A 21953-nucleotide genomic window follows, 5' to 3' on the forward strand; every position below is an offset into this window, starting at 1 on the left:
ATGTCAGCGCCGGACGAGCGATGGAGCTTCCTTGAGAGATTCACCATGCAGCTGCTGCAGCTCCGGCCGGACAGGTGGAACAAGTTCGAGGACAGTGAGGAGGCCAGGGCCATGCTGGACGAGTTCTTCAGGCAGCCGGACGAGTCGGAGCTGGTGCTGGCGCTGAGCCCCGCCGGGCAGCTCCAGGCGACCACCTGCTTCCCCCCCACCCTCAAAGCCAAGGGCACCTACTTCGTGAAGAGGAAGAGGGAGAACATCACGCAGGAGAACTGCAGGGCTGCCCTGCTGGTGGGGGACATCAGCCCCTCGCCGGTAGAGCAGCTGATCACCGTGGTGGAGGAGGTGGGTGGCCCTGGGCTCCCTGCCACTGGAATCGGAGGTGGATGTGAAAGCAGCTGGGGGACATTAATGGGATCACACAGAGGGTGGTGATGCACTGGAACAGGTTGCCAAAGGGGGCTGTGGATGCCCCCCTCCTGGAGGTATTCGAGGCCAGGCTGGATGTGGCTCTGGGCAGCCTGGTCTGGTGGTTGGTGAGATCCTTTTCAACCCAGGCCATTCTGATTCCATGAAAATTCTAGTGCTCACTTTGGGGTTCCCCACCAGGACACAGAGCTGGTGCCAGACACAAGAAGGGGGGCTCTCCTGGGTCCCCATGTTGTTTAAAAACTATAATTCCCTATACCTGGGAATTGTCAGAGGGCATTTCATATTTCTATGTGGGATCCCTCTTCCCAAACAACAGCACCCTTAGTGCACTGACTCCCTACTCTGTGCACTCATTGCCACAAGCCGCACGAACCCAAAGCCCAGTGCAGGGCAGGAGCTGCTCCCATAGCTGGGATTAGAGGAATCCCTCAGAGCCCACCCAAGGCTGTGCCCACGCTGAGCAGAAGGCTCAGGAGGCCGTGTCCCGCAGGTCGTGTGCTCCCTGCTGCTGAGTGAGGAGCACCTGGCAAGCTGTCCCGGTGTGGTGGCAGAGGACATCGCACGCCGTGCCTGCAGGCTGAGGAACGACATGTTTGTGATGGGTGGCAAGATCCAGGGGAAACCACTGCTGCCAATGCCTGAGCACCTGGATGACCGCGATGGGACCCGCACGGTGCTGGAGTGGTGGGTGTTGGGGAGGACTGGGAGCTGCTGCACACAGCGGTGGGAATGGGGATGGCTCTTTCCTGGCCCTGTGCTGCCCACGCTGACCTGCGCTCCGTTCAGATGGACGGCAAGCATCTGGCAGCGGGGCTGTGCTCCAGGGCCCTGGGAGCGGCTGCCCCAGGAGGGCAGGGCTGGGGATGACTGTGGGGCTCCTGGAGCTGTTTGGGGCTGTAACCCAGCTGTCCTCCAGGCTGGAGGAGCCGGTGGACAATTCCACGCTGCACAGCATCGAGACAATCGTCATCGACTGGTCTCACCAGATCAGGGAAATCCTGAACAAGGACTCGGCGCAGCCGCTGCTGGAAGGGCTGCACCCTCTGCCCAGGGCAGAGTTTGAGTTCTGGCGCACCAGGAGCCTCCACCTGCAGTGCATCAACGAACAGGTATGGCTGTGCCGGGGGTGGCCAGGCTGTTTCCCCACCTGAGCTCATCTGTGCGCCCCCCACAGCTGCTCTCGCCGCGGGTGACGGCCCTGGCTGAGATCCTGGAGAAGGCCGACAGCTGCTACTGGCCGGCACTGCAGGCCATGTTCAGGGACGTCAGTGCAGGTGAGGCTCTGGGTGATGTGTGAGCTCCAATATTTGCACGAAGCATCCCAGGTGCCCACGCCGTTTCTCACCTGTGCCAGGCTTGCAGGAAGCCAACAACATCAGCCTCTACCTTCAGCCGCTGCAGATCCTACTGGAAGAGATGGAGCAGGCAGAGTATTTCCAGGTGAGTTCCAGGTGGAGGAACAGCAGCACGGTGCTCACCCCTGGCACAGCATTGCTGTGTCCCCGTGCTGACAGGGCTCTGCTCCCACAGCTGCGACCATACATTGACAGAGTGCTGTACACCGTCTGCCTCACCTGGGTGCACTCTGAGCACTACAGCACCCCGTCCCGCATCATCGTCATCCTGCAGGAGATCTGCAACCTCCTCATTGAGATGGTATGGGGGGTGGCTCAGGGAGCAGAGCCTCATGCCTGGTGTGCTGGGCTGCAGGGAACCACCAGGTGCTCCAGGGGCTCCCCCTGCCCACGGTGGCTTTTTTCCGTCCTAGACCCGAAATTTCCTGAGTCCCGAGGAAGTGATGAAGGGGCTGCAAGGAGAGCTTGACGAGACCTTGGAGAACATCAAGTTGAGCATTTCCACCATCGAGAAGTTCTTCCAGTCCTACAACCACTGCTGCTCTGACCTGCTGCCCTCCTTGTTCACGGCATGTGTGGGGATGGTGTGGGTCCTCCTTCGCACACCCTACTGTGCTGACAGCCTCATCCCTCCCCAGGAGAAGGAGCCACAGCTCTGGGAGTTCCCTCGCTCCCTCATCTTCAGGAGGTTGGATGCCTTCCTGCACCGGCTGAAGATCATTGAGGTGAGAATGCAGCTCTGTGGGCACAGAGGTGGGAACATGGATGCAAAATGCAGCACTGCTTTTGCTTGGCAGGAGCTGTATGAGACGGCCATGGAGTTCCTGAAGCTGGAGAAAGCAGAGCTGGGCGGGGTGAAGGGGAACATCCTGGGGCACCAGGTGCTGCAGATCTATGAGGAGGTCTCCGAGCTCACCAAAGAATTCGCTGATTGTAAATACGATTCCTTGGATCCCGAGGACGAGGTGAGTGGGTGCTGGGATGGAAAGTTTGTATCACCTCTTGCTGGAAGGCTGCATGTAAAATTCATCGCCTTTGTGCTGGCGCTGGGGATGACCACGGGCTCTGGGGCTGAGCGAACCCTCCTGGGGCTACTGGTGCTGGGCCTGCTCTGAGCACCGCCTTGTCATTGGCAGCAATTGAACCAGGATTTTACGGAGTTCCAGAGCAAGATTCAGGACCTGGACAGGCGGATGGCCACCATCCTGTGCCAGGGCTTTGATGACTGCAATAGCCTGGGGTCGGCCATGAAGGTGCGTGGTGCCCACAGGTGGGGGTGGGCACTGGGTGCTGCTGGCACTCACACCCGCAGTGGTGCCGTGGGTACAGGAGGAGCACATTCCTCCCCCTCAGCTGGTGCACGTGTTCTCCCCCCTCAGCTGGTGCATATGTTCTCCTCTCTGCTGGAGCGCCCGCTGCTCCGTGCCGACGTGTCCCCGCAGTGCTCGGGGCTGCTGGCCACATTCAGTGCTGAGCTGGACGATGTGAAGCGACTGTTTGACACGTGGACACGTGCTGGTGCTGCTGTGCCTGTGCATATCAACATGCCTCCGGTGGCTGGGCAGCTGCAGTGGGCGCTGGAGCTGCAGGAGAGGCTGCATGGGATGCACCAGGAGCTCTTTGCCATCAACCACCCGTACGTGAGACTCAGCCCCAGCGCTATGGGGCTGTGGGGCAGGATATGTCCCAGCTATGGCAGCTGTCTGCTGTGCCTCTGACAGTGTGATGACCAGCCCTGAGGCCACACTGGTGTCTGGGAAATATGAAGAAATGATGGAGCTTCTGCAGGGCTACTGTGAGCAGGTGTATGCAGCATGGGCGAGCGGGGCTGATCAGGACTGCCACTTCCACCTGGAGCAGCCCCTGATCCTCAGGGACCCCAGCTCCTCCCTCATCAGTGTGAACTTCAACAGGAAGGTGATGCCAGCAGTGATGCACTTGGATGCAGACTGGTCCTACATACCACCAAACATTTTGCATTTTCCTAACAAGCACTGTCTCCCCCATGGTGTATTCTTGCAGCTCACTGCTGTCCTGCGGGAGGTGAAGTACCTGGGCTTCCAGAAGCAGAAGGACATCCCAGTCGGTGCTGAAAAACTCTTTGCACAGAAGGAGACCTTACAGAAGTTTGTGGACAACCTGGACCTCATGACAGGCTGGTACAACAAGGCAAGTGGTTGGTGTTGGTGCTGGTCCGAGTCCCAGGTGCTGCCCTGCTGAGTGCCAGTCGGGTTCTGGGGAGCTCGTGGGGAGGTGGGAGTACCTATAGACAGGTACCTATAGACAGGGAGTACCTGGTGACCACAGGGCTGGCCCTCCTACAGGTGAAGCAGACAGCGCTGCCCGTGGAGCTCCCACTGGTGGCAGCGGAGCTGGAGGCCATCGACGGCCGTCTGGTCACTGCAGAGCAGACCCTGTGCTGGAACCATGATGGTATGAGTGACGCAGGCCCTGCAGATGGGAGCTGTGGGTCCTGGGGGGACCGTCCCCCATCTCCGTGCCCAAAATGCCATCCCCTTCCTGCACACCCCCTCCCCACTCACCTCCACCCAGATCTGCCTGAGCCGTGTCATCTGCATTTTCCTCCCTCCTAGGTGTGATGGAATACATTCAGGAGATGAGAGAGATCTTGTATGACTTAAACACCAGAGTGCAGAAATCAAAGCTAAACGTGGAAAATATCAGCCAGCTCATGGAGGTAGGTGCTCTGGCTGCTTGCTGTAGCCATGCTGTCCCCATTGTGCACGCTGCAGGATTTACCTTTTGGCACCCTGTGCTATGCAGGAGTGCTCAGCCACTCCCGTGTTCGAGAGGAAGGACAACAAGGAGGCAGCACTGCTGGACCTGGATGGGCGGGCGAGCAATGTGGCTCGGCGCTATGCAGCCATCCGGGAGGCGAGCAGCAGGATTGAGGCCATGGTGCAGGTGTGCACAGCCCGGGGTGCTTCCAGCAGAACCAGCTGAGCACAGGGCACCTATCTGCAAAGTGCTGGGAGCCGGGGCGCCTGCTGTGCGCCGATTGACAAACGTTGGGTTGGTTTCCTTTGACTTGCAGGAGAATGCAGAGCTGTTCAAGGCTGATACGTCATCGCAGATCTGGCTGGACTATGTAAAATACATTGACACAGTGGTGTTGGATGGGCTCTTCGTACTCGTTCACAAATCCTTGAAGCTGCTGCTCACCAACATGGCCCCCAATGTACGTCCAGGTTTGCTCTGCCACTCCGTGCCCACGTTCACCCCCACGCGCTGTTCCTCCCCCTGGGTGTTCTGTTCAGTGCTGCGGCTGTTCCATCCCCGCCGTGGGGTCCATAGGAACACTCAGGTGCCGCTCTCTTCCAGGCACACGTGGCCCCGCTGTTCGAGGTGTGCATGGAGCTGTGTGATGGCGCGGTGGGGTTCCGGCCCTCGTTGGATGTGACGGATGACAACAGCTTCCTGAAGCTGCTGGAGGACCTGCTGGCTGACATCTACGGCTGTGCAGCGTGCATACCCCGGCTGCTGGAGGGGAAGCTGAGCTACAAGGTGGGTTCCCAGGGGCGAGTGCACCCCTGCAGCCGCAGGCGGTGCCTGGAGCTGTGCCATCCCCACAGTCTGAGCTGGAGGAGGAGGTGGAGCTCAGCAGGATGCGGGAGGAGGTGATGTCGCTGGCAGCTGATGCTATGGCCGAGGGCATGGAGCACTGCGCCAGCTTCGAGCAGTATGCAGAGCTGTGGCTTGAAGGCCCCGAAGAGTTTCTGCAGCACTTCCTCACCTTCCAGAGCTCCCCCAGCCCTGAACAACCCGAGGGTCCCTCACATGAGGGACTTCCATCGCTGCAGCTCTTCCAGGAGGAGGTACGGGGAGGATGTGGGGACACACAGTGCCTGGGAACTGTCAGCTGCGGGCTGTGACTGACTCCATCCCGCAGATCAATGCGTGCGAGGAGCTGTGCCAGGAGGTGTCAGGCTTTGCCAGCACTGTGGTGTTTGGGGGGTGGCTGCAGAGCGACTGCCGCCCCTTCAAGCAGATGCTGCTGAGCGCTGCACGCAGCCGGGGCCAGGCACTGCGGCAGCACCTCACCGACCACGTCACCAGCAGGTAATAGGGGATGGCACTGCCGGGGGGCACAGCACCCCGAGCCCCTCTGAGACCCCATCTGCACCCAGCCTGCAGGAGCTGGACGCCTTCATCAAGAAAACCACTGCTGGCTTGAGCAAGCCGGTGCAAGAGGGAGATTATGATGGGCTGGTGGAGGTGATGGGGCACCTGCTGAGGGTGAAGGACCGACAGGCAACCACCGATGGCATGTTTGGGCCCCTGAAGGAAACCATTGCACTGCTCAGTATGTTTGGGGAGGAGATGCCCGAGGAGGTGCACCAGCAGCTCCAGGTGAGTGGTTCAGGGTGCGGGGTGAGGCACGGGCGCGTGGGACGGGCTGTAATGTGGTGTATGATGCAGGAGCTGCCTGAGCAGTGGGACAACACCAAGAAGCTCTCCTTCCACGTGAAGCAGAACGTGGCACCTCTGCAAACGAATGAGGTCAACATCATCCGCAGGAAATGCCAGCAGTTTGAGGTGCAGCGCTGGGGGGAGCGGGGACAAACTGGTGGCTCCAGATGACCCTCGTGCCCCCCAGACACCAACCCCTCTGTGTCCTGCAGGCCCAGCAGCAAGCCTTCAGGGAGAAGTTCCGCGAAAAAGCCCCTTTCTCCTACACTGACCCGGAGCCCTACAGATCCCTCAGCAAGGTAGGGAGGGCGATGCCTGGCCATGCTGCACTGCTGGGCAGTTCCAGACAGGAGAGCCACCGCACAGCGCTGTCCCCAGGGCAGGAGACGCATCCCCAGGGATGGGCACGTGGTCACTGACTGAGCCCTTTTCCTTGTCTCCTCCAGCAACAGAGGAGCATTGCTGCCATGGAGAGCGACATGGCCGCACTGTCCAAGTCAGCGGGGCTGTTTGAAGTGGCCGTCCCGGAGTACAAGCAGCTCAAAGCGTGCCACAGGGATGTGCGACTGCTGAAGCGGCTCTGGGACATGATTGTGCTGGTATGTGCTGCAGTCTGCAAGGCAGTGCAGCGCAGAGGGCGCCGCCGTTCTGCTCTGTGCACTGGGCTGGGTGCACGTGTCCTCTGAAAGTGTCCTCCCGACTGCAGGTCAACACGAGCATCGATGATTGGAAAACCACCAGATGGAAGGATATCAACGTGGAGCAGATGGATATCGACTGCAAGAAATTTGCTAAAGACATTCGAAGCTTGGATAAGGAGATGAGAAGCTGGGATGCATTCACAGGGCTGGACAACAATGTGAAGAACATGATGACATCCCTGCGTGCTGTGAATGAGCTGCAGAACCCGGCCATCAGGGATCGGCACTGGCATGAGCTCATGCAGGCAACCAAGGTGTGCTCCGGGCCAACAGAGGGGAGGCTGCACCGGGGGGCCGTGCCCAACAATGTCAGTTCTGCCACAGGTGAACTTCACCATGTCCAAAGACACAACCCTGGCGGATCTGCTGCAGCTGAACCTGCACAATTTCGAGGATGAGGTTCGTGGCATCGTGGACAAAGCTGTGAAGGAGTCGGGGATGGAGAAGGTACGGTAATTGATCCCTGCTCGGTTTGCACCTGCTTTACGGAGAGCCCCCACAGCAGCATGCGGCCCCTGCAACTCGTGCCCATTTCTCACACTGAAGGTGCTGAGCGCTCTGGACAGTACCTGGGCCACAATGCAGTTCGAGCACGAGCCGCACTCCAGGACGGGCATCATGCTCCTCAAGTCGGACGAAGTGCTCATCGAGACGCTGGAGGACAACCAAGTGCAGCTGCAGAACCTGATGGCCTCCAAGTACCTCGCCTTCTTCCTCCAGGAAGTGTCGGGCTGGCAGCAGAAGCTGTCGACCGCCGACTCCGTGATCAGCATCTTGTTTGAGGTGCAGAGGACGTGGAGTCACCTGGAGAGCATCTTCATCGGCTCTGAAGACATCCGCAGCCAGCTGCCAGAGGACTCCAGGAAGTTTGATTCCATCGATAAGGACTTCAGAGTGAGAAGCCCTACCCTTCCTGCGCCCCAGAGCTCACTGCTGCTTCAGGTACAGCCCAGTCCTTTTTGTCTTGCAGGAACTGATGGCCGACGCAGTAAAAACCCCCAACGTCATCGAAGCTACCAACAAACCCGGTCTCTTTGGCAAACTGGAGGCACTGCAGGAGAGGTGGGTTTGGGTCATCCTGATGAAGCGTTGTGGAGAAACCTCACAGTCTGTTCTAAGGCCAAAGGAGAAGTTTGCTTTCCCCAGCAGCCAAAGCGTCATCTCACTTAACATCATTACTCTGCAAATGCTAAAAATGAGTACACCTTTTTAGCTATTTTTTTTTCCTTCTTGCTTCCAGACTGGCGGTCTGTGAGAAGGCTTTGGCTGAATACCTGGAGACAAAGCGACTGGCCTTCCCCAGATTCTACTTCATTTCCTCTGCGGATCTGCTTGACATTCTGTCTAACGGGAACGAGCCAGCTGAGGTATGGGCTGAGCGCAAGCCAGGAGGCACATCCCATCCCTCTCACATCCTGACATATTGCAGGTGTCTTAAATCTCCAAACTGAAGAGCATCTCTGACCCACTGGGGCACAGGCATGCAGCACCCTGAGCTGCAAAACGCCCTCTGACCTCAATGGGGCTCCTTCCCCTGCTGCCCACAGGTGTCCCGTCACCTCTCGAAGCTGTTTGACAGTCTCGCTAAGCTGAAGTTCAAGATGAGCCCAGACAAAAAGCCACTGAAGGTGGCCGTGGGGATGTTCAGCAAAGAGGAGGAGTTTGTGCCGCTGGATGCAGAGTGCGATCTGTCAGGGCAGGTCAGCAGGGGCTGGGAGCTGCTGCATGTGGGGCGGGGGCTGTGGGGTCCGGGCTGAGAGGAAACCTGGAACAGAGCTGCAGCAATGGAGAATGTAAAAGCACTGAGCTGTGCAGCCCCTCTGCAGCACGGTCTGTCTGCTCACCCCCATAACCTGCAGTTCGTATTGTCAGGGGGGGGCCGTATACTGGGGGCTTTCATGCAGCTTTTTATCAAGCGGGGAGAGCGGTGCTCAGCCCTGAGTGTGCACCAGCACGGTGTACAAGGCGAGCAGCTGCGTGCATCAGGCATGCATTAATTGGTGCTCCCTGCCCTGATGTCCCCTCCTCAGGGCACAGCGCAGTGGCTCTGGTCCCCATGCAGAGCCAAGGGATGGTTCTGGCCATGTGGGCTGCTGTGAGCCTGCAGCAGGAGGGCAGTTCTGTGCCTGCGTGTGGCCAGAAGCAAACAGGGCTGGGAAATGCTCACAGTTCCACTCACACAGGTGGAGGTGTGGCTGAACCGCGTGCTGGACAGCATGCGCTCCACATTGCAGCACCTGATCCCTGAGGCTGTGGCCAGCTATGAGGACAAGCCACGGGAGCAGTGGGTGTTTGACTACCCTGCACAGGTAGGGCTGCCACAGGGCTGGGCTGGGCTGAGAGGCCGGCGCCTGACCCACTGATGGATGTTCTGTCTGCTTAATTGATTGCAGGTTGCTCTGACTTGCACCCAGATCTGGTGGACCACAGAAGTCGGTATTGCCTTTGCAAGGCTGGAGGAGGGCTATGAAAATGCAATTAAGGACTATAACAAGAAGCAGGTTTGTCTCCCGCTGACCCTGTCCTGCAGTCCCTGCTGCTGTCAGGCAGACGGGCAGGAAAGCATGATGTAATTTCTCTCTTTCTCACTTCTCCCTCAGATCACTCAGCTAAATGCACTGATCTCACTGCTCATTGGAAACTTGTCTGCGGGAGACAGAATGAAGATCATGACAATCTGCACCATTGACGTACATGCCAGAGACGTCGTGGCCAAAATGATCCTCACAAAGGTAGAAGTCGCCAGATGATATTTTCACTGCTTTCTCAGCACCTCTGAGCTTTACTCCCATTATTACCCTTTCTAAAGTTTGCAAAGTAGCTAAAGTGTGCGAGGAGGTCAGAGGGGAAGCAAAGGTACCCGGAGCACTGCAGGGGGACAGAATCCCTTTGGGGGGACAAGGTTCTGGGTTGGAGCAGCCCAAGGAACGTCTCCCCACCCCCCCCCCCCCAAGGAACACCCCAACGGTGTGGGGGGGAGCGGGTGGTGATGGCTGCTCCGCAGGTGGAGAGCGCGCAGGAGTTCGCATGGCAGTCACAGCTGCGGCACCGCTGGGACGAGGGCCAGAAGCACTGCTACGCCAACATCTGTGATGCACAGCTGCAGTACTCCTACGAGTACCTGGGCAACACACCACGGCTCGTCATCACCCCGCTGACTGACCGGTAGGGCTCAGCTCCCCGTGTCCCAGTTCGGCTCCGTGTTGCTGTGCTCAGCCCCCACCATCGCCCCCAGGTGCTACATCACCCTGACGCAGTCCCTGCATCTCTTCATGGGAGGAGCCCCTGCCGGACCTGCGGGCACCGGGAAAACAGAAACCACCAAGGACCTGGGCCGGGCGGTGGGCATGATGGTCTACGTCTTCAACTGCTCTGAGCAGATGGACTATAAGGTAGGGGAGGGGGGAGAGCCCTCAGGTGCACCGCTGCCTGTGCTGCAGTTCCCACAGCCGTGCCCTGAAAAGAGGCTGGGACCTTGCTCTGCACTCCCAAACTCACGAGAGCTGTGGGGCCAGGCAGCAGCTGCTGGGAGCTGGGGGCTGCCGCATTGATGCACAATGAATGCACAATCAATGAATTGATGCACAGTGCTCCGCAAGGGAGCAGCTCCCAGCTCCAAACAGGAGCAGCTCCTGACAGCATGCTCTGTAACCGATGCTTGGTTCGCTTGGTGCCTCTGATGCCTCTTCCCTTTGCTTTGCTCTCCAGTCCTGTGGCAATATCTACAAGGGCCTCGCTCAGACCGGAGCCTGGGGCTGCTTTGACGAGTTCAATCGCATCGCGGTGGAGGTGCTGTCGGTGATTGCAGTGCAGGTGGGTGCCTTTCCTTGTCACTTGGAGGTGAATGGTGCCTGGGTTCTCACGTGGCTGAGAGCAGCCCCACGAGCACCGCAGCGCTGACACCTCTGCTCCCTGCCCAGGTGAAATGTGTTCAGGATGCAATTCGTGCCAAAAAGAAAACATTCAATTTTCTCGGAGAGACGATTTCGCTGGTGCCATCGGTTGGGCTGTTCATCACCATGAACCCTGGCTATGCAGGACGGACAGAACTGCCCGAAAACTTAAAGGCTCTGTTCAGGTACAGGCAGGCAGATGGGTCACCATTAACCTGACACAGCTGTGACATGAACTGAAGCCTTTGCTCACGTACACGAGGACACTTGTGCATGCTGGTGGTCCTGCTGTAAGAGACCCCCACGCTCCTGGAGCACTCAGCTCAGAGCTGTGGGGCTGCTCAGCTGCAGGCGGATGCTCAGAGCACCTGGCTGTGTATTGAGGGCTGGCAGGGGGCTGCATGAGGTTGCCACTTGTTTGTCATTCTAACAGCAGCAGTGCATGATCTGAATGGAAAAACAGGGTGCAAATCTTGATGGCTTGTGGCTGTGTATGCACCCTGCTAACCTGCTTTGCTTCCGCAGACCCTGTGCCATGGTGGTTCCAGACTTCGAGCTCATCTGTGAAATCATGCTGGTTGCAGAAGGCTTTATTGATGCCAAGCTCCTAGCAAGGAAGTTCATTACTTTGTACACACTCTGCAAGGAGCTGCTCTCTAAACAGGTAACAGGACAATATCCATGGTTCTCTAAGAGAAAGAGTTAACCTGAATTTCAGGCCTGACAGCTTGAGATCCCTCAGTTGACAATGTGCTGGCTTGCGAAGTCCAGCTCTGTGGCTGAACAAATCCCTCTTCAACACTCGCACGGCGTATTTCTGCCTTCTGGAAGAAATCAAGAAGTTCCAAAATAGAATAGAATACAGCTGGCTAAGATGTGAGCGTGCAGATGTTCCACATCTCAGCAGAAGTGATTTACAAGCCAACAGAAATGTGCTTCCCAGGAAGCAAGGCAGACTGCCATCCATTCCTGGGCCCCGGGACAGTCTGCGGGGCGCTGTGCAGACAGCCGAGTGTGGGGTGGAGAGGATATCCCCTCTGTGGTTTTGTTTCAAGCAGCTCTCTCATCAAAATGATATTTGTTGCCCACTTGGCAGGATCACTATGACTGGGGTCTGCGGGCAATCAAGTCTGTGCTGGTGGTAGCAGGCTCCTTGAAGAGGGGCGACCCAAACCGTGCCGAGGACCAGGTCCTCATGAGAGCCTTACGAGACTTCAACATCCCAAAGATTGTGACAGACGACCTGCCTGTGTTCATGGGGCTGATTGGGGACCTGTTCCCTGCTCTGGATGTCCCCAGGAAGAGGGATTTGAACTTTGAGAAGGTGACTCAGCGTGCTGGGGGCGAGGGCCAGGGGGAGGCTGATGGGGTGGAGGGGGATCAGCGCCTGCTCTCTCCCAGGTCATCAAGCAGTCGGTGCTGGAGCTGAAGCTGCAGGCGGAGGACAGCTTTGTGCTGAAGGTGGTGCAGTTGGAGGAGCTGCTGCAGGTGCGGCATTCTGTCTTCGTCATCGGCAACGCCGGCTGCGGCAAGTCCCAGGTAGCAGCTGAACACAGCCAGGGGGGCTGGGAGCTGGGAGAAGGCTGTAGGGCCCCACAGGAGTTGCCACCACCACTGCAGCAGTCCCATCCCATAGGTGCTGAGGTCGCTCAACAAGACGTACCGCAACATGAAGCGCAAGCCGGTCTCTGTGGACCTCGACCCAAAGGCTGTGACCTGCGATGAGCTCTTTGGAATTATCCATCCGTCTACGCGAGAGTGGAAGGATGGTGAGAGGCCAAAGCTGGCAGGCTCCGCTCTATGGAAGGCGCTTACACTGAGTGGGAGCAGGCTCAGCCAACCCCTCAGCGAGGGGCTGACACATAGGGAAGTGCCCTCATGAGATGCATCCTTGTGAGCATCTTGTCTGTGGTGCGGTGGTAGCGATGGGAAGCCCTGGGGCTTTTTACTGGGGGGATGGGGAGAGGAGGGAGCCTAGATGTGTGCAGGGGAAGCACTGACCCAGCGTGTGCCCCAGCAAACCTGCTCTGAGTAGGAAGAGCTGGGCAGGAAAAGCCCACATGTCTCTGTATGGACAGGTCTGTTTTCTTCAACAATGCGTGACCTGGCTAACATCACACATAAGGGGCCCAAGTGGATCATCCTCGATGGTGATATTGACCCCATGTGGATCGAGTCCCTGAACACGGTCATGGATGACAATAAGGTTGGTGCCATCGTGCCCAAGGAGCTAGGCTTATGAACTGAGGATGATAAACCTCTTTGTGCCCACTCCCCAAAATCGGAGCTGCCCCTGTGACAGGCCACTTCCTCCAGGTCCTCACCTTGGCCAGCAATGAGCGCATCCCCCTCAACCCCACCATGCGGCTGCTCTTTGAGATCAGCCACCTGCGCACCGCCACGCCGGCCACTGTGTCCCGGGCAGGGATCCTCTACATCAACCCTGCAGACCTGGGCTGGAGCCCGTGAGCACGGGGATGGGATGGGATGGGATGGGATGGGATGGGATGGGATGGGATGGGATGGGATGGGATGGGATGGGATGGGATGGGATGGGATGGGGGGGCCATGATCCCTGCAGCCTTGCTCACCCATCCCTCCACAGTGTGGTGACCAGCTGGATTGAGAAGAGAGCCGTGCAGTCCGAGAAGGCCAATCTGATGATTCTGTTTGATAAGTACGTGCCCGTGTGTCTGGAGAAGCTCAAGTTTGGCTTCAAGAGGATCACCCCTATCCCTGAGATCACGTTGATACAGATGATCCTGTACCTGCTGGAGTGCCTCCTGACGCCACAGAACGCGCCGCCAGACTCTCCCCGTGAGCTCTACGAGCTCTACTTCATCTTTGCCTGCATCTGGGCCTTCGGTGGGGCCATGTTCCAGGACCAGGTTGGGCTGTGATGCTGTGGGAGCACCAAATCACCACGTTGGCCACGTTCTGAGTTTTTTCTCTTTTGGTTCCCTCCAGCTCATGGATTACCGTGCAGAATTCAGCAAGTGGTGGGTGAACGAGTTCAAAACTGTCAAATTTCCTGCTCAGGGGACAATTTTTGACTATTACATAGATCCGGAAACAAAGAAATTCATGCCCTGGACTGATAAAGTGCCAGCATTCAATCTTGACCCTGAAGTTCCCTTGCAGGTATTTCCCACAAGCTGTCTGTATAGCCATGCCTTGTTTATTAGCCAGCAGTGTTTCCCCTACACACTGTGTGCACACATGCACAGCAATACAGGCACTGGGCTGTATGGGATGGCATCAGGTGAACCTGCAGCTCTCTGCAGTTTTGCTTTATTCCTTGTATATATACTTCAGTGAGAGCTGCATGCTGTAACTCTTCTTTTAGTTTCAGTGCAATGCCTGGCTTTGGATTCTCATGAAAAACATGATTTGCATACATCTTTTGAAATGCTGCAATGAGGGAAGGTGGTTGCGTCAAGGATGTGATGGAAAAGGGGAAGCACCGGGGTTGGATTGCACCATGTGTTGGCCAGACAAGATATGGCACACAAGTCTCAGGAATGATGTGTTGTTTTGATGTATCTGATGGCTCCTCTTGTTGGTCAGAAAGCCCTTAGGATAGCCAGGTGCTGAGCTGTTTTGCTGTAGAGAGGGCCCAGATCGGTGCAGTGAGGCATTGCCTTTGCTCAGAGCAGTAGTTAGTAGTGCCCAGAGAAGAGCCCAGCAGCTGCAGGCACACTGCACTGGGGCACAACTGTTGCCTTCCCCAGGCCTCCATGGTGCACACCACCGAGACCGTCCGCATCCGCTACTTCATGGACCTGCTGATGGAGAAGCAGTGGCCGGTGATGCTGGTGGGGAATGCGGGGACGGGGAAAACTGTGCTGATGTGGGACAAGCTCGAAGCACTCAGCACAGAGGAGTACCTGGTGCAGTCCGTGCCCTTTAACTTCTACACCACCTCAGCCATGCTGCAGGGTAAGGGCCGTCCACAGCTGCCCCTCTGTGGGCTCAGTTGTGCTTTCCCATGGCCCATGCTCTCCGCCCTTTGCAGCCATCCTGGAGAAGCCCCTGGAGAAGAAGTCAGGGAGGAACTATGGCCCACCAGGCACTAAGAGGCTCATTTACTTCATTGATGACTTGAACATGCCCGAGGTGGACAAGTATGGCACCGTGGCTCCGCACACACTCATCCGGCAGCATATGGACCATGGGCACTGGTAGGCGGCTGCTGGCACGGATGCCATTCAGTGATGCTCAGCTGAGGGCCGGGGCTGCCCCTGGGCACAGGGCAGTGCTGTGGCAGTGGGGAGAACCCACCCGAAGGAAATATCACTGTTCTGTGCAGGTACGACAGGAACAAACTGACCCTGAAGGACATCCACAACTGTCAGTACGTGTCCTGCATGAACCCGACCGCGGGGTCCTTCACCATTGACTCCAGGCTGCAGGTACGCAGGGCTCACAGTGCTCTCCTGAGGTGGGGGCTGTGTCCCAGCCTGGGCTCAGAGCACAGACGGGGCCAGGGAGCTCCTTGGTGCTGGCTGGCTCCATCAGCCCCGCAGGGTGCTGCTCCCCCTGAGCCACTGCTCCTTGCTGCAGCGACACTTCTGCGTCTTCGCCGTGAGCTTCCCCGGCCAGGATGCACTGCTGACCATCTACAGCGCCATCCTGGCTCAGCACCTGGCCCTGCAGAAGGTGCCGCTGGCTGTGCAGAAGCTGCAGGAGCAGCTGGTGGCAGCCGCGCTGGGTGAGCTCTGGTGCTGGGTGTGGGGAAGGCAGCGCTGAGCACAGGGAGGGCAGCGCCAGGCGAGGCTCAGCAGCCTGCTCACTGCACACCCTGCCCACAGCCCTGCACCAGCGGGTCACTGCCATCTTCCTGCCCACTGCCATCAAGTTCCACTACCTCTTCAATCTCCGAGACCTCTCCAACATATTCCAGGTAACTGGGCTGGTTGTTCCTGTTAAATTCCTTTCCTTCCTTTGTTGTGCATGCTTGCAGCACCCCGTGTCCCTCCCCCAGTGCCGTGACCTTTTCCCAAAGCTGCTCTTTAACTCAGTTTTGAGCAGCAGCAAACAAACCCCATGGGCTGAGGGTCCCTGCGTTTGCAGGGACTGCTGTTCTCCACCCCTGAGTGCCTGCGGAACCCCGTGGACCTGGTGAGGCTCTGGATGCACGAAGCTGAGCGGGTCTACGGGGACAAGCTCGTTGATGACAAGGATCAGAAAAGCTTTGGGAAAATGCTAACTGACACCTGCAAGAAATTCTTTGCTGTAAGCTGTGCTGGAAAAGGAGGGCATGACAGCTGGGGGGTTGCGATGATGCAGCCGTGCCAGGAGCCCTGCACCAGGGCAGGGTCCCTTCCACGTGCCCACCGCTGCCACTCCTCTTCCAGGACCTCAGCGAAGAGACAGTGTTTGCCAAGCCCAACATCTACTGCCACTTTGCCCAGGGCATCAGGGAGCCCAAGTACATGCCAGTGTCGAGCTGGCCATCGCTCAACAAGCTGCTGGGAGAGGCCTTGGACAGCTACAATGAGGTCAATGCGGTGATGAACCTGGTGAGCTCACGCTGCAGGACTGCATGATTTGGGGCATTCACTGCTTTTGGCACTGTGATTCAGGACAGTAATCCCTCTCTCACGTTTTCCTTAGGTGCTCTTTGAGGACGCGGTGTCTCACGTTTGCAGAATCAATCGGATCCTGGAGTCCCCCCGAGGCAACGCGCTGCTGGTGGGGGTGGGGGGCAGCGGGAAGCAGAGCCTTTCCCGGCTTGCTGCTCACATCAGCTCTCTAGAGGTGTTTCAGATAACACTGAGGAAGGGATACGGCATCCCAGACCTGAAGGTGAGAGTGGGTCTCCCCGCATTCCCCCCAACCCCGGGGCAGCTCAGCCATGCCTTGACAATCCTTGCTTCCCCAGCTGGACCTCGCCTCGCAGTACATCAAGGCAGCCATAAAGAATGTTCCTACAGTGTTCCTGATGACGGACTCCCAAGTGGCAGAGGAATCGTTCTTGGTCCTGATCAATGACTTTCTGGCATCTGGGGAGGTGCCGGGGCTTTTCCAGGATGATGAATTGGAAGACATTATCAGTGCCATGAGGCCACAAGTGAAGTTCGCTGGGTTGCCAGACTCAAGGGAAAACTGCTGGAAATTATTTATAGAGAAAGTCAGGCGTCAGCTGAAGGTAGGTGTGCGCCCGGGAGTGGTGTTTGTGAAGGCTCCTGACATCTTTAATCCAAAGTCTGTTTGCAAACACGACGCAGACTGTTGTGGTTTTGTTATGCTGTAATGAGTGTGAGCAAAAGGTGTGTTCAAAGGATCCCCAGCGCCTCATGCCCTGAGGCCCAGAGGTGCAGCTGCTGACACCCACAGGTTTCCCTCTTGAGCGGAAGGCTGTGTGCGTGCAGCCACCTGGCTGTGGTCAAAGGGAGCTGGGGCTGGCTTGTCCCCACCAAGCAGAGCAGGGCACACCACTGCCAACCATCCACGGGCACAGGGTCAGGACTTCAACGGGAGGGAGGAGAAGTCTCCACATGCAGCAGTGGGGACCAGCAGCCACCCTTCTCACCAGCACTGCCTGTTCCAGGTGATCCTGTGCTTCTCCCCCGTGGGCTCCACTCTGCGCGTGCGGGCGAGGAGGTTCCCTGCCATAGTCAACTGCACGGCCATCGACTGGTTCCACGAGTGGCCAGAGGATGCCCTGGTGTCTGTCAGCAGCAGGTTCCTGGAGGAGACGGGGGACATTGAGGTGAGCATTGCCGGGCGTGCAGCTAGCACTTGGCTTCACCCCTCACATTCATGCACGGTGTTACAGAGCTGACTGTGCTGCTCTGCTGCAGCCCGAGGTCAAGGTCTCCATCAGCCAGTTCATGTCCTATGTCCACATGAGTGTGAAGGAGATGTCCCAGACCTACCTGGCTGTGGAGCGACGCTATAACTACACCACACCAAAGACCTTCCTGGAGCAGATAAAGCTCTACCAAAATCTGCTTTCTAAGAAGAGGAGCGAGCTTACTGCCAAAACTGAGAGGCTGGAGAATGGCCTGACAAAGCTGCAGAGCACGGCCTCACAGGTGGGCATGGTCCGGCTCCATCCTGAGGAGGGATGGTGGGCACGAGAGCAGGGCTTGGCCCCACACAGAGCTCTCGGTTTGGGCAGTGGGGCACGTGGGCTGCTGGGGCACAGGTGGCAATGCAGCCCCCAGCCGAAGATCTCGCTGGTCCCATCAGGGTTTGATGGTGCCCAACCTCTCCCTTCCCCCCCCTGCTCAGGTGGATGACCTGAAAGCCACGCTGGCAGTCCAGGAGGCAGAGCTGAAGCAGAAGAATGAGGATGCAGATAAACTGATCCATGTGGTGGGCGTTGAAACGGAGAAGGTCAGCAAGGAGAAAGCCATCGCTGATGAGGAGGAGCTGAAAGTCCAGGCCATCAACACGGTAGGTGGCCCTGGGCAGCACCCGCTGGTGGCACCGAGTGCTCCGTACCCGGCACCACTCGGCACGCCTTGCCTCTTCCTCCTCCACAGAACGTGGCTGAGAAGCAGCGAGCCTGCGAGACCGACCTGGCCAAGGCTGAGCCCGCACTCGTCGCCGCACAGGAAGCCCTCAACACGCTCAACAAGGTACGAGAGAGCACAGCGCTGTGACCGGGTGCCCCGTGCCTGGCAGTGCTCAGCGTCCCGTGCTCCCTTCCCAGAATAACCTGACAGAGCTGAAGTCCTTCGGGTCCCCTCCGCAAGCGGTGGTGAACGTCACGGCAGCCGTGATGATCCTGACGGCTCCGCACGGCAAGATCCCCAAGGACAGGAGCTGGAAGGCGGCCAAGATCATGATGGGGAAAGTGGACACTTTCCTCGATGCCTTGAAGAAGTTTGACAAGGAACACATCCCCGAGGCGTGCCTCAAGGAGTTCCAGTGAGCACGTGGCTGCTGCCCCCGCGGCACGGTGCCACCCGTGGGACCCAGGGCGGGCTGTGTGCCCACGAGCAGGAGGTGCAGGGCTATGCCCCCCCCCCCTGCAGGCGCTACCAATCGGACCCCACCTTCGACCCAGAGTTCATCATGTCGAAGTCGACAGCCGCGGCTGGGCTGTGCTCCTGGTGCCTGAACATCGTCCGCTTCTACAATGTGTACTGCGAGGTGGAGCCCAAGAGGCTGGCGCTGGAGGAAGCCAACGCGGAGCTGGCGGAGGCGCAAGACAAACTGAGCCGCATTAAGAAGAAAATTGCGGTGAGTGCGCGCTGCCCCGGGCCGGGCGGCTGCAGGAGTGCGGCTGTGTGCCTTGGCCGCTGTCCCCATGGCTATGGGCTGACGAGAAGCCAGTGGTGAATGAGAGATGGTTATCGCTTGTGCAGCCCCAGCCCGGCTGCAGCTGTGTCTTCTCAGAGAGCGCTGAGCTCCTCGCTCCCGCTGAGTTCTCTCCTGGCGTTCTGCTCACTGCGTGGTGTTCTGTGCGAGTGGGGGCCAACAGCGAGCGCGTTGTCTTTTGAAGGACCTGAATGCCAATTTGGCAACTCTGACTGCGCAGTTTGAGAAAGCGACGGCTGAAAAAATCAAATGTCAGCAGGAGGCTGATGCGACCAACAGAGTAATCACATTAGCCAACAGGTACCGTGCAGATGGGCTCTGCACCGCCTCCCCCTGTGCTAAAAATCCCCACTCGTGAGCGGGGCCAGGAGCTGCAGGGGGTGGAGCTGTGCAGCCCCTGCCCACCGCAGCAGATCAGGGGTGACACCAGCCTTGCCCCCATGCTATGCTCAATGTCTGCAGGCTGATCGGGGGGCTGGCATCCGAAAACGTGCGCTGGGCCGAGTCGGTGGAGATGTTCAGGGAGCAAGAGAAGACGCTGTGCGGGGATGTGCTGCTCATCTCTGCCTTCGTGTCCTACGTCGGCTACTTCACCAAGAAGTACCGGGCTGAGCTGATGGAGAAGTGCTGGGTGCCCTACCTGCAGGGGCTGAAGGTGGGCGGCTCTGAGTTCCCCGGCTCTGCCCCAGCACCGAGGGGCTCACGCTGCTCCAGGCTGGGGCTCCAATGTCCCGTCTCTTTCAGGTGCCCATTCCCACCACGCCGGGGCTGGACCCCCTCAGCCTCCTCACCGACGCCGCCGACGTGGCCACGTGGAGCAACCAGGGGCTGCCCAGCGACCGCACCTCCACCGAGAACGCTACGATCCTCTGCAACACGCAGCGGTGGCCACTGGTGGTGGACGCCCAGCTGCAGGGCATCAAGTGGATCAGGAATAAATATGGGGAGCGGCTGAAGGCCATCCGGCTGGGCCAGAGGAGGTGGGATGGGGAGGCATGGGGTGGCTGGGACGTGTTTGCCTGAGCTCCACATAAGCCCAGCTCCTGCCCCCTCACAGCTACCTGGACGCCATTGAGCAGGCAGTTTCTGAAGGACACACGCTGCTGATTGAGGACATTGGTGAGACGGTGGAGCCGGTGCTGGACCACCTGCTGGGTAGGAACACCATCAAGAAGGGCAGGTAGGCTTGCAGACCAGTTGCTGCTCTGTGATGCCTATTTGTGTCCCTTTGCACGGCAGCAGCTCCACACAAGAGCTTTGGCCACATCCTATACTTCTCGCTTTCCCTATGCATTTCCAGTTGGGGGGGACTTATAGGTGGTGGGATGTTTCTGGTCATTTGATAAACATGTTCTTGTGCACACCTGCAGGATAAATCCAGATAAATGGGGAGGGGGGGTTTGCTCCTAGCACACACAGGTGTGTGCTCAGTCGTGGGGCTTGTGCTGAGCCCCTGACCCCTCCCATTCACCTCCCTGTCCCCATCAGGTTCTCTCTGGCATGAGTTACTGCCAATCGCACAGAAATTAACTTAATTACCCTAACAGATACATTAAGATAGGAGACAAAGAAGTGGAGTACCACCCGCAGTTCCGCCTGATCCTGCACACCAAGTACTTCAACCCGCACTACAAGCCTGAGATGCAGGCACAGTGCACGCTGATCAACTTCTTGGTGACACGGGAAGGCTTGGAGGACCAACTGCTGGCCGCTGTGGTGGCCAAAGAGCGTCCCGACCTGGAGGCACTGAAGGTGGGAGCCCACATGAGCTGCTGGCACTGCAGGGGCTGCATGTACTGAGGCTGCTGAGCCCCCAGTGATGGCAGCAGCGGCACCACAGCCATGGCTCACACCTCTCCTGGGTGCTGTGTGCAGGCGAATCTCACAAAAAGCCAGAATGAGTTCAAGATCCACCTGAAGGAGCTGGAGGACTCCCTGCTCGCCCGGCTCTCCGCCGCCTCGGGGAACTTCCTGGGGGACACAGCGCTGGTGGAGAACCTGGAGACGACAAAGCGCACGGCCATGGACATCGAGGAGAAGGTACCTGGGCAGCACGGGCACAGGGCGATGCTGCAGGGCACGGCTGTAACACTGCACTCCTGTGCCTCAAGGTGAAGGAAGCCAAAGTCACAGAGGTGGAAATAAACGTGGCCAGGGAGAACTACCGGCCAGCAGCAGAACGAGCGTCCCTGCTGTACTTCATCCTGAGCGACCTCAACAAAATCAACCCCATCTACCAGTTCTCCCTAAAGGTGAGCGTAACGCGAGGCGGCAGTTGCTTTCTGTGGAGCAGGAGTTGGGTATTTCATCATTAACTCCTCTAACGAAGCTCTCAGAAGCACAGCACTGAGCCCAACCTGGCTCTCCATTAGGCATTCAATGTGGTCTTCGAGAAAGCCATCCAACGAACAGCTCAGGCTGAGGACGTGGGGCAGCGGGTGATCAACCTGACAGATGAGATCACCTACTCAGTCTTCATGTACACCGCCCGCGGGCTCTTTGAGAAGGACAAACTCATTTTCCTGGCCCAGGTTGCCTTCCAGGTAACGTGAGCGAATGTGTTGGGTTTCTGATGTTTGGTACCGGATGTGAATTTGCTATTTTAGACACATTATCTTTTACTCCCTTGCTCCCCTGCCCTCCATCAGAGCTTCTTGCTGGGGCTCTGAGTGAAGGGGCTCCTGTGCAGCAGCCACCAGCCCGTGCTCTTGGCTCACCAGGTGCTGGCCATCAAGAAAGAAGTGAGCCCAGCAGAGCTGGATTTCCTCTTGCGCTTCCCTTTCAAGGCCGGTGTCACATCCCCCGTGGACTTCCTGCAGTCCCAGGGCTGGGGTGGCATCAAGGTTGGTTCCAGCTCAGGGCATGGTCTG

At 58.1% G+C, this 21953-nt stretch overlaps 1 protein-coding gene across 1 annotated transcript in view; it reads left to right on the plus strand.

The window, feature by feature from the left end:
• DNAH17 (dynein axonemal heavy chain 17) overlaps positions 1–21953 on the plus strand; it is a 27581-nt gene continuing 5628 nt past the window's right edge. Inside the window, exons 1-69 of the mRNA XM_042827520.1 lie at positions 1–342; positions 920–1113; positions 1346–1538; positions 1604–1703; positions 1784–1869; positions 1960–2085; positions 2198–2353; positions 2423–2509; positions 2582–2749; positions 2921–3037; positions 3164–3420; positions 3506–3701; positions 3807–3953; positions 4109–4217; positions 4379–4482; positions 4569–4709; positions 4840–4983; positions 5127–5309; positions 5378–5620; positions 5695–5864; positions 5933–6155; positions 6225–6341; positions 6428–6514; positions 6662–6814; positions 6922–7170; positions 7241–7363; positions 7463–7810; positions 7887–7978; positions 8157–8283; positions 8464–8616; positions 9100–9225; positions 9310–9417; positions 9517–9648; positions 9921–10081; positions 10152–10308; positions 10625–10729; positions 10837–10994; positions 11335–11473; positions 11906–12133; positions 12211–12348; positions 12446–12578; positions 12888–13015; positions 13126–13274; positions 13415–13697; positions 13777–13950; positions 14541–14748; positions 14825–14990; positions 15119–15221; positions 15373–15520; positions 15621–15712; positions 15883–16044; positions 16167–16331; positions 16426–16617; positions 16694–16960; positions 17363–17524; positions 17616–17849; positions 18049–18213; positions 18303–18398; positions 18473–18690; positions 18798–19005; positions 19268–19383; positions 19546–19738; positions 19828–20063; positions 20141–20263; positions 20631–20835; positions 20959–21123; positions 21195–21335; positions 21456–21626; positions 21804–21926. Coding sequence (XP_042683454.1) covers positions 1–342; positions 920–1113; positions 1346–1538; positions 1604–1703; positions 1784–1869; positions 1960–2085; positions 2198–2353; positions 2423–2509; positions 2582–2749; positions 2921–3037; positions 3164–3420; positions 3506–3701; positions 3807–3953; positions 4109–4217; positions 4379–4482; positions 4569–4709; positions 4840–4983; positions 5127–5309; positions 5378–5620; positions 5695–5864; positions 5933–6155; positions 6225–6341; positions 6428–6514; positions 6662–6814; positions 6922–7170; positions 7241–7363; positions 7463–7810; positions 7887–7978; positions 8157–8283; positions 8464–8616; positions 9100–9225; positions 9310–9417; positions 9517–9648; positions 9921–10081; positions 10152–10308; positions 10625–10729; positions 10837–10994; positions 11335–11473; positions 11906–12133; positions 12211–12348; positions 12446–12578; positions 12888–13015; positions 13126–13274; positions 13415–13697; positions 13777–13950; positions 14541–14748; positions 14825–14990; positions 15119–15221; positions 15373–15520; positions 15621–15712; positions 15883–16044; positions 16167–16331; positions 16426–16617; positions 16694–16960; positions 17363–17524; positions 17616–17849; positions 18049–18213; positions 18303–18398; positions 18473–18690; positions 18798–19005; positions 19268–19383; positions 19546–19738; positions 19828–20063; positions 20141–20263; positions 20631–20835; positions 20959–21123; positions 21195–21335; positions 21456–21626; positions 21804–21926 — 11313 coding nt within the window. The remainder of the gene's footprint in view (positions 343–919; positions 1114–1345; positions 1539–1603; positions 1704–1783; positions 1870–1959; positions 2086–2197; positions 2354–2422; positions 2510–2581; positions 2750–2920; positions 3038–3163; positions 3421–3505; positions 3702–3806; positions 3954–4108; positions 4218–4378; positions 4483–4568; positions 4710–4839; positions 4984–5126; positions 5310–5377; positions 5621–5694; positions 5865–5932; positions 6156–6224; positions 6342–6427; positions 6515–6661; positions 6815–6921; positions 7171–7240; positions 7364–7462; positions 7811–7886; positions 7979–8156; positions 8284–8463; positions 8617–9099; positions 9226–9309; positions 9418–9516; positions 9649–9920; positions 10082–10151; positions 10309–10624; positions 10730–10836; positions 10995–11334; positions 11474–11905; positions 12134–12210; positions 12349–12445; positions 12579–12887; positions 13016–13125; positions 13275–13414; positions 13698–13776; positions 13951–14540; positions 14749–14824; positions 14991–15118; positions 15222–15372; positions 15521–15620; positions 15713–15882; positions 16045–16166; positions 16332–16425; positions 16618–16693; positions 16961–17362; positions 17525–17615; positions 17850–18048; positions 18214–18302; positions 18399–18472; positions 18691–18797; positions 19006–19267; positions 19384–19545; positions 19739–19827; positions 20064–20140; positions 20264–20630; positions 20836–20958; positions 21124–21194; positions 21336–21455; positions 21627–21803; positions 21927–21953) is intronic.

The sequence above is a fragment of the Centrocercus urophasianus genome, unplaced genomic scaffold, assembly GCF_019232065.1.
Source record: "Centrocercus urophasianus isolate 14NV4802_14NV808 unplaced genomic scaffold, USGS_Curo_1.0 seq_287, whole genome shotgun sequence".
Lineage (NCBI taxonomy): Eukaryota > Metazoa > Chordata > Aves > Galliformes > Phasianidae > Centrocercus > Centrocercus urophasianus.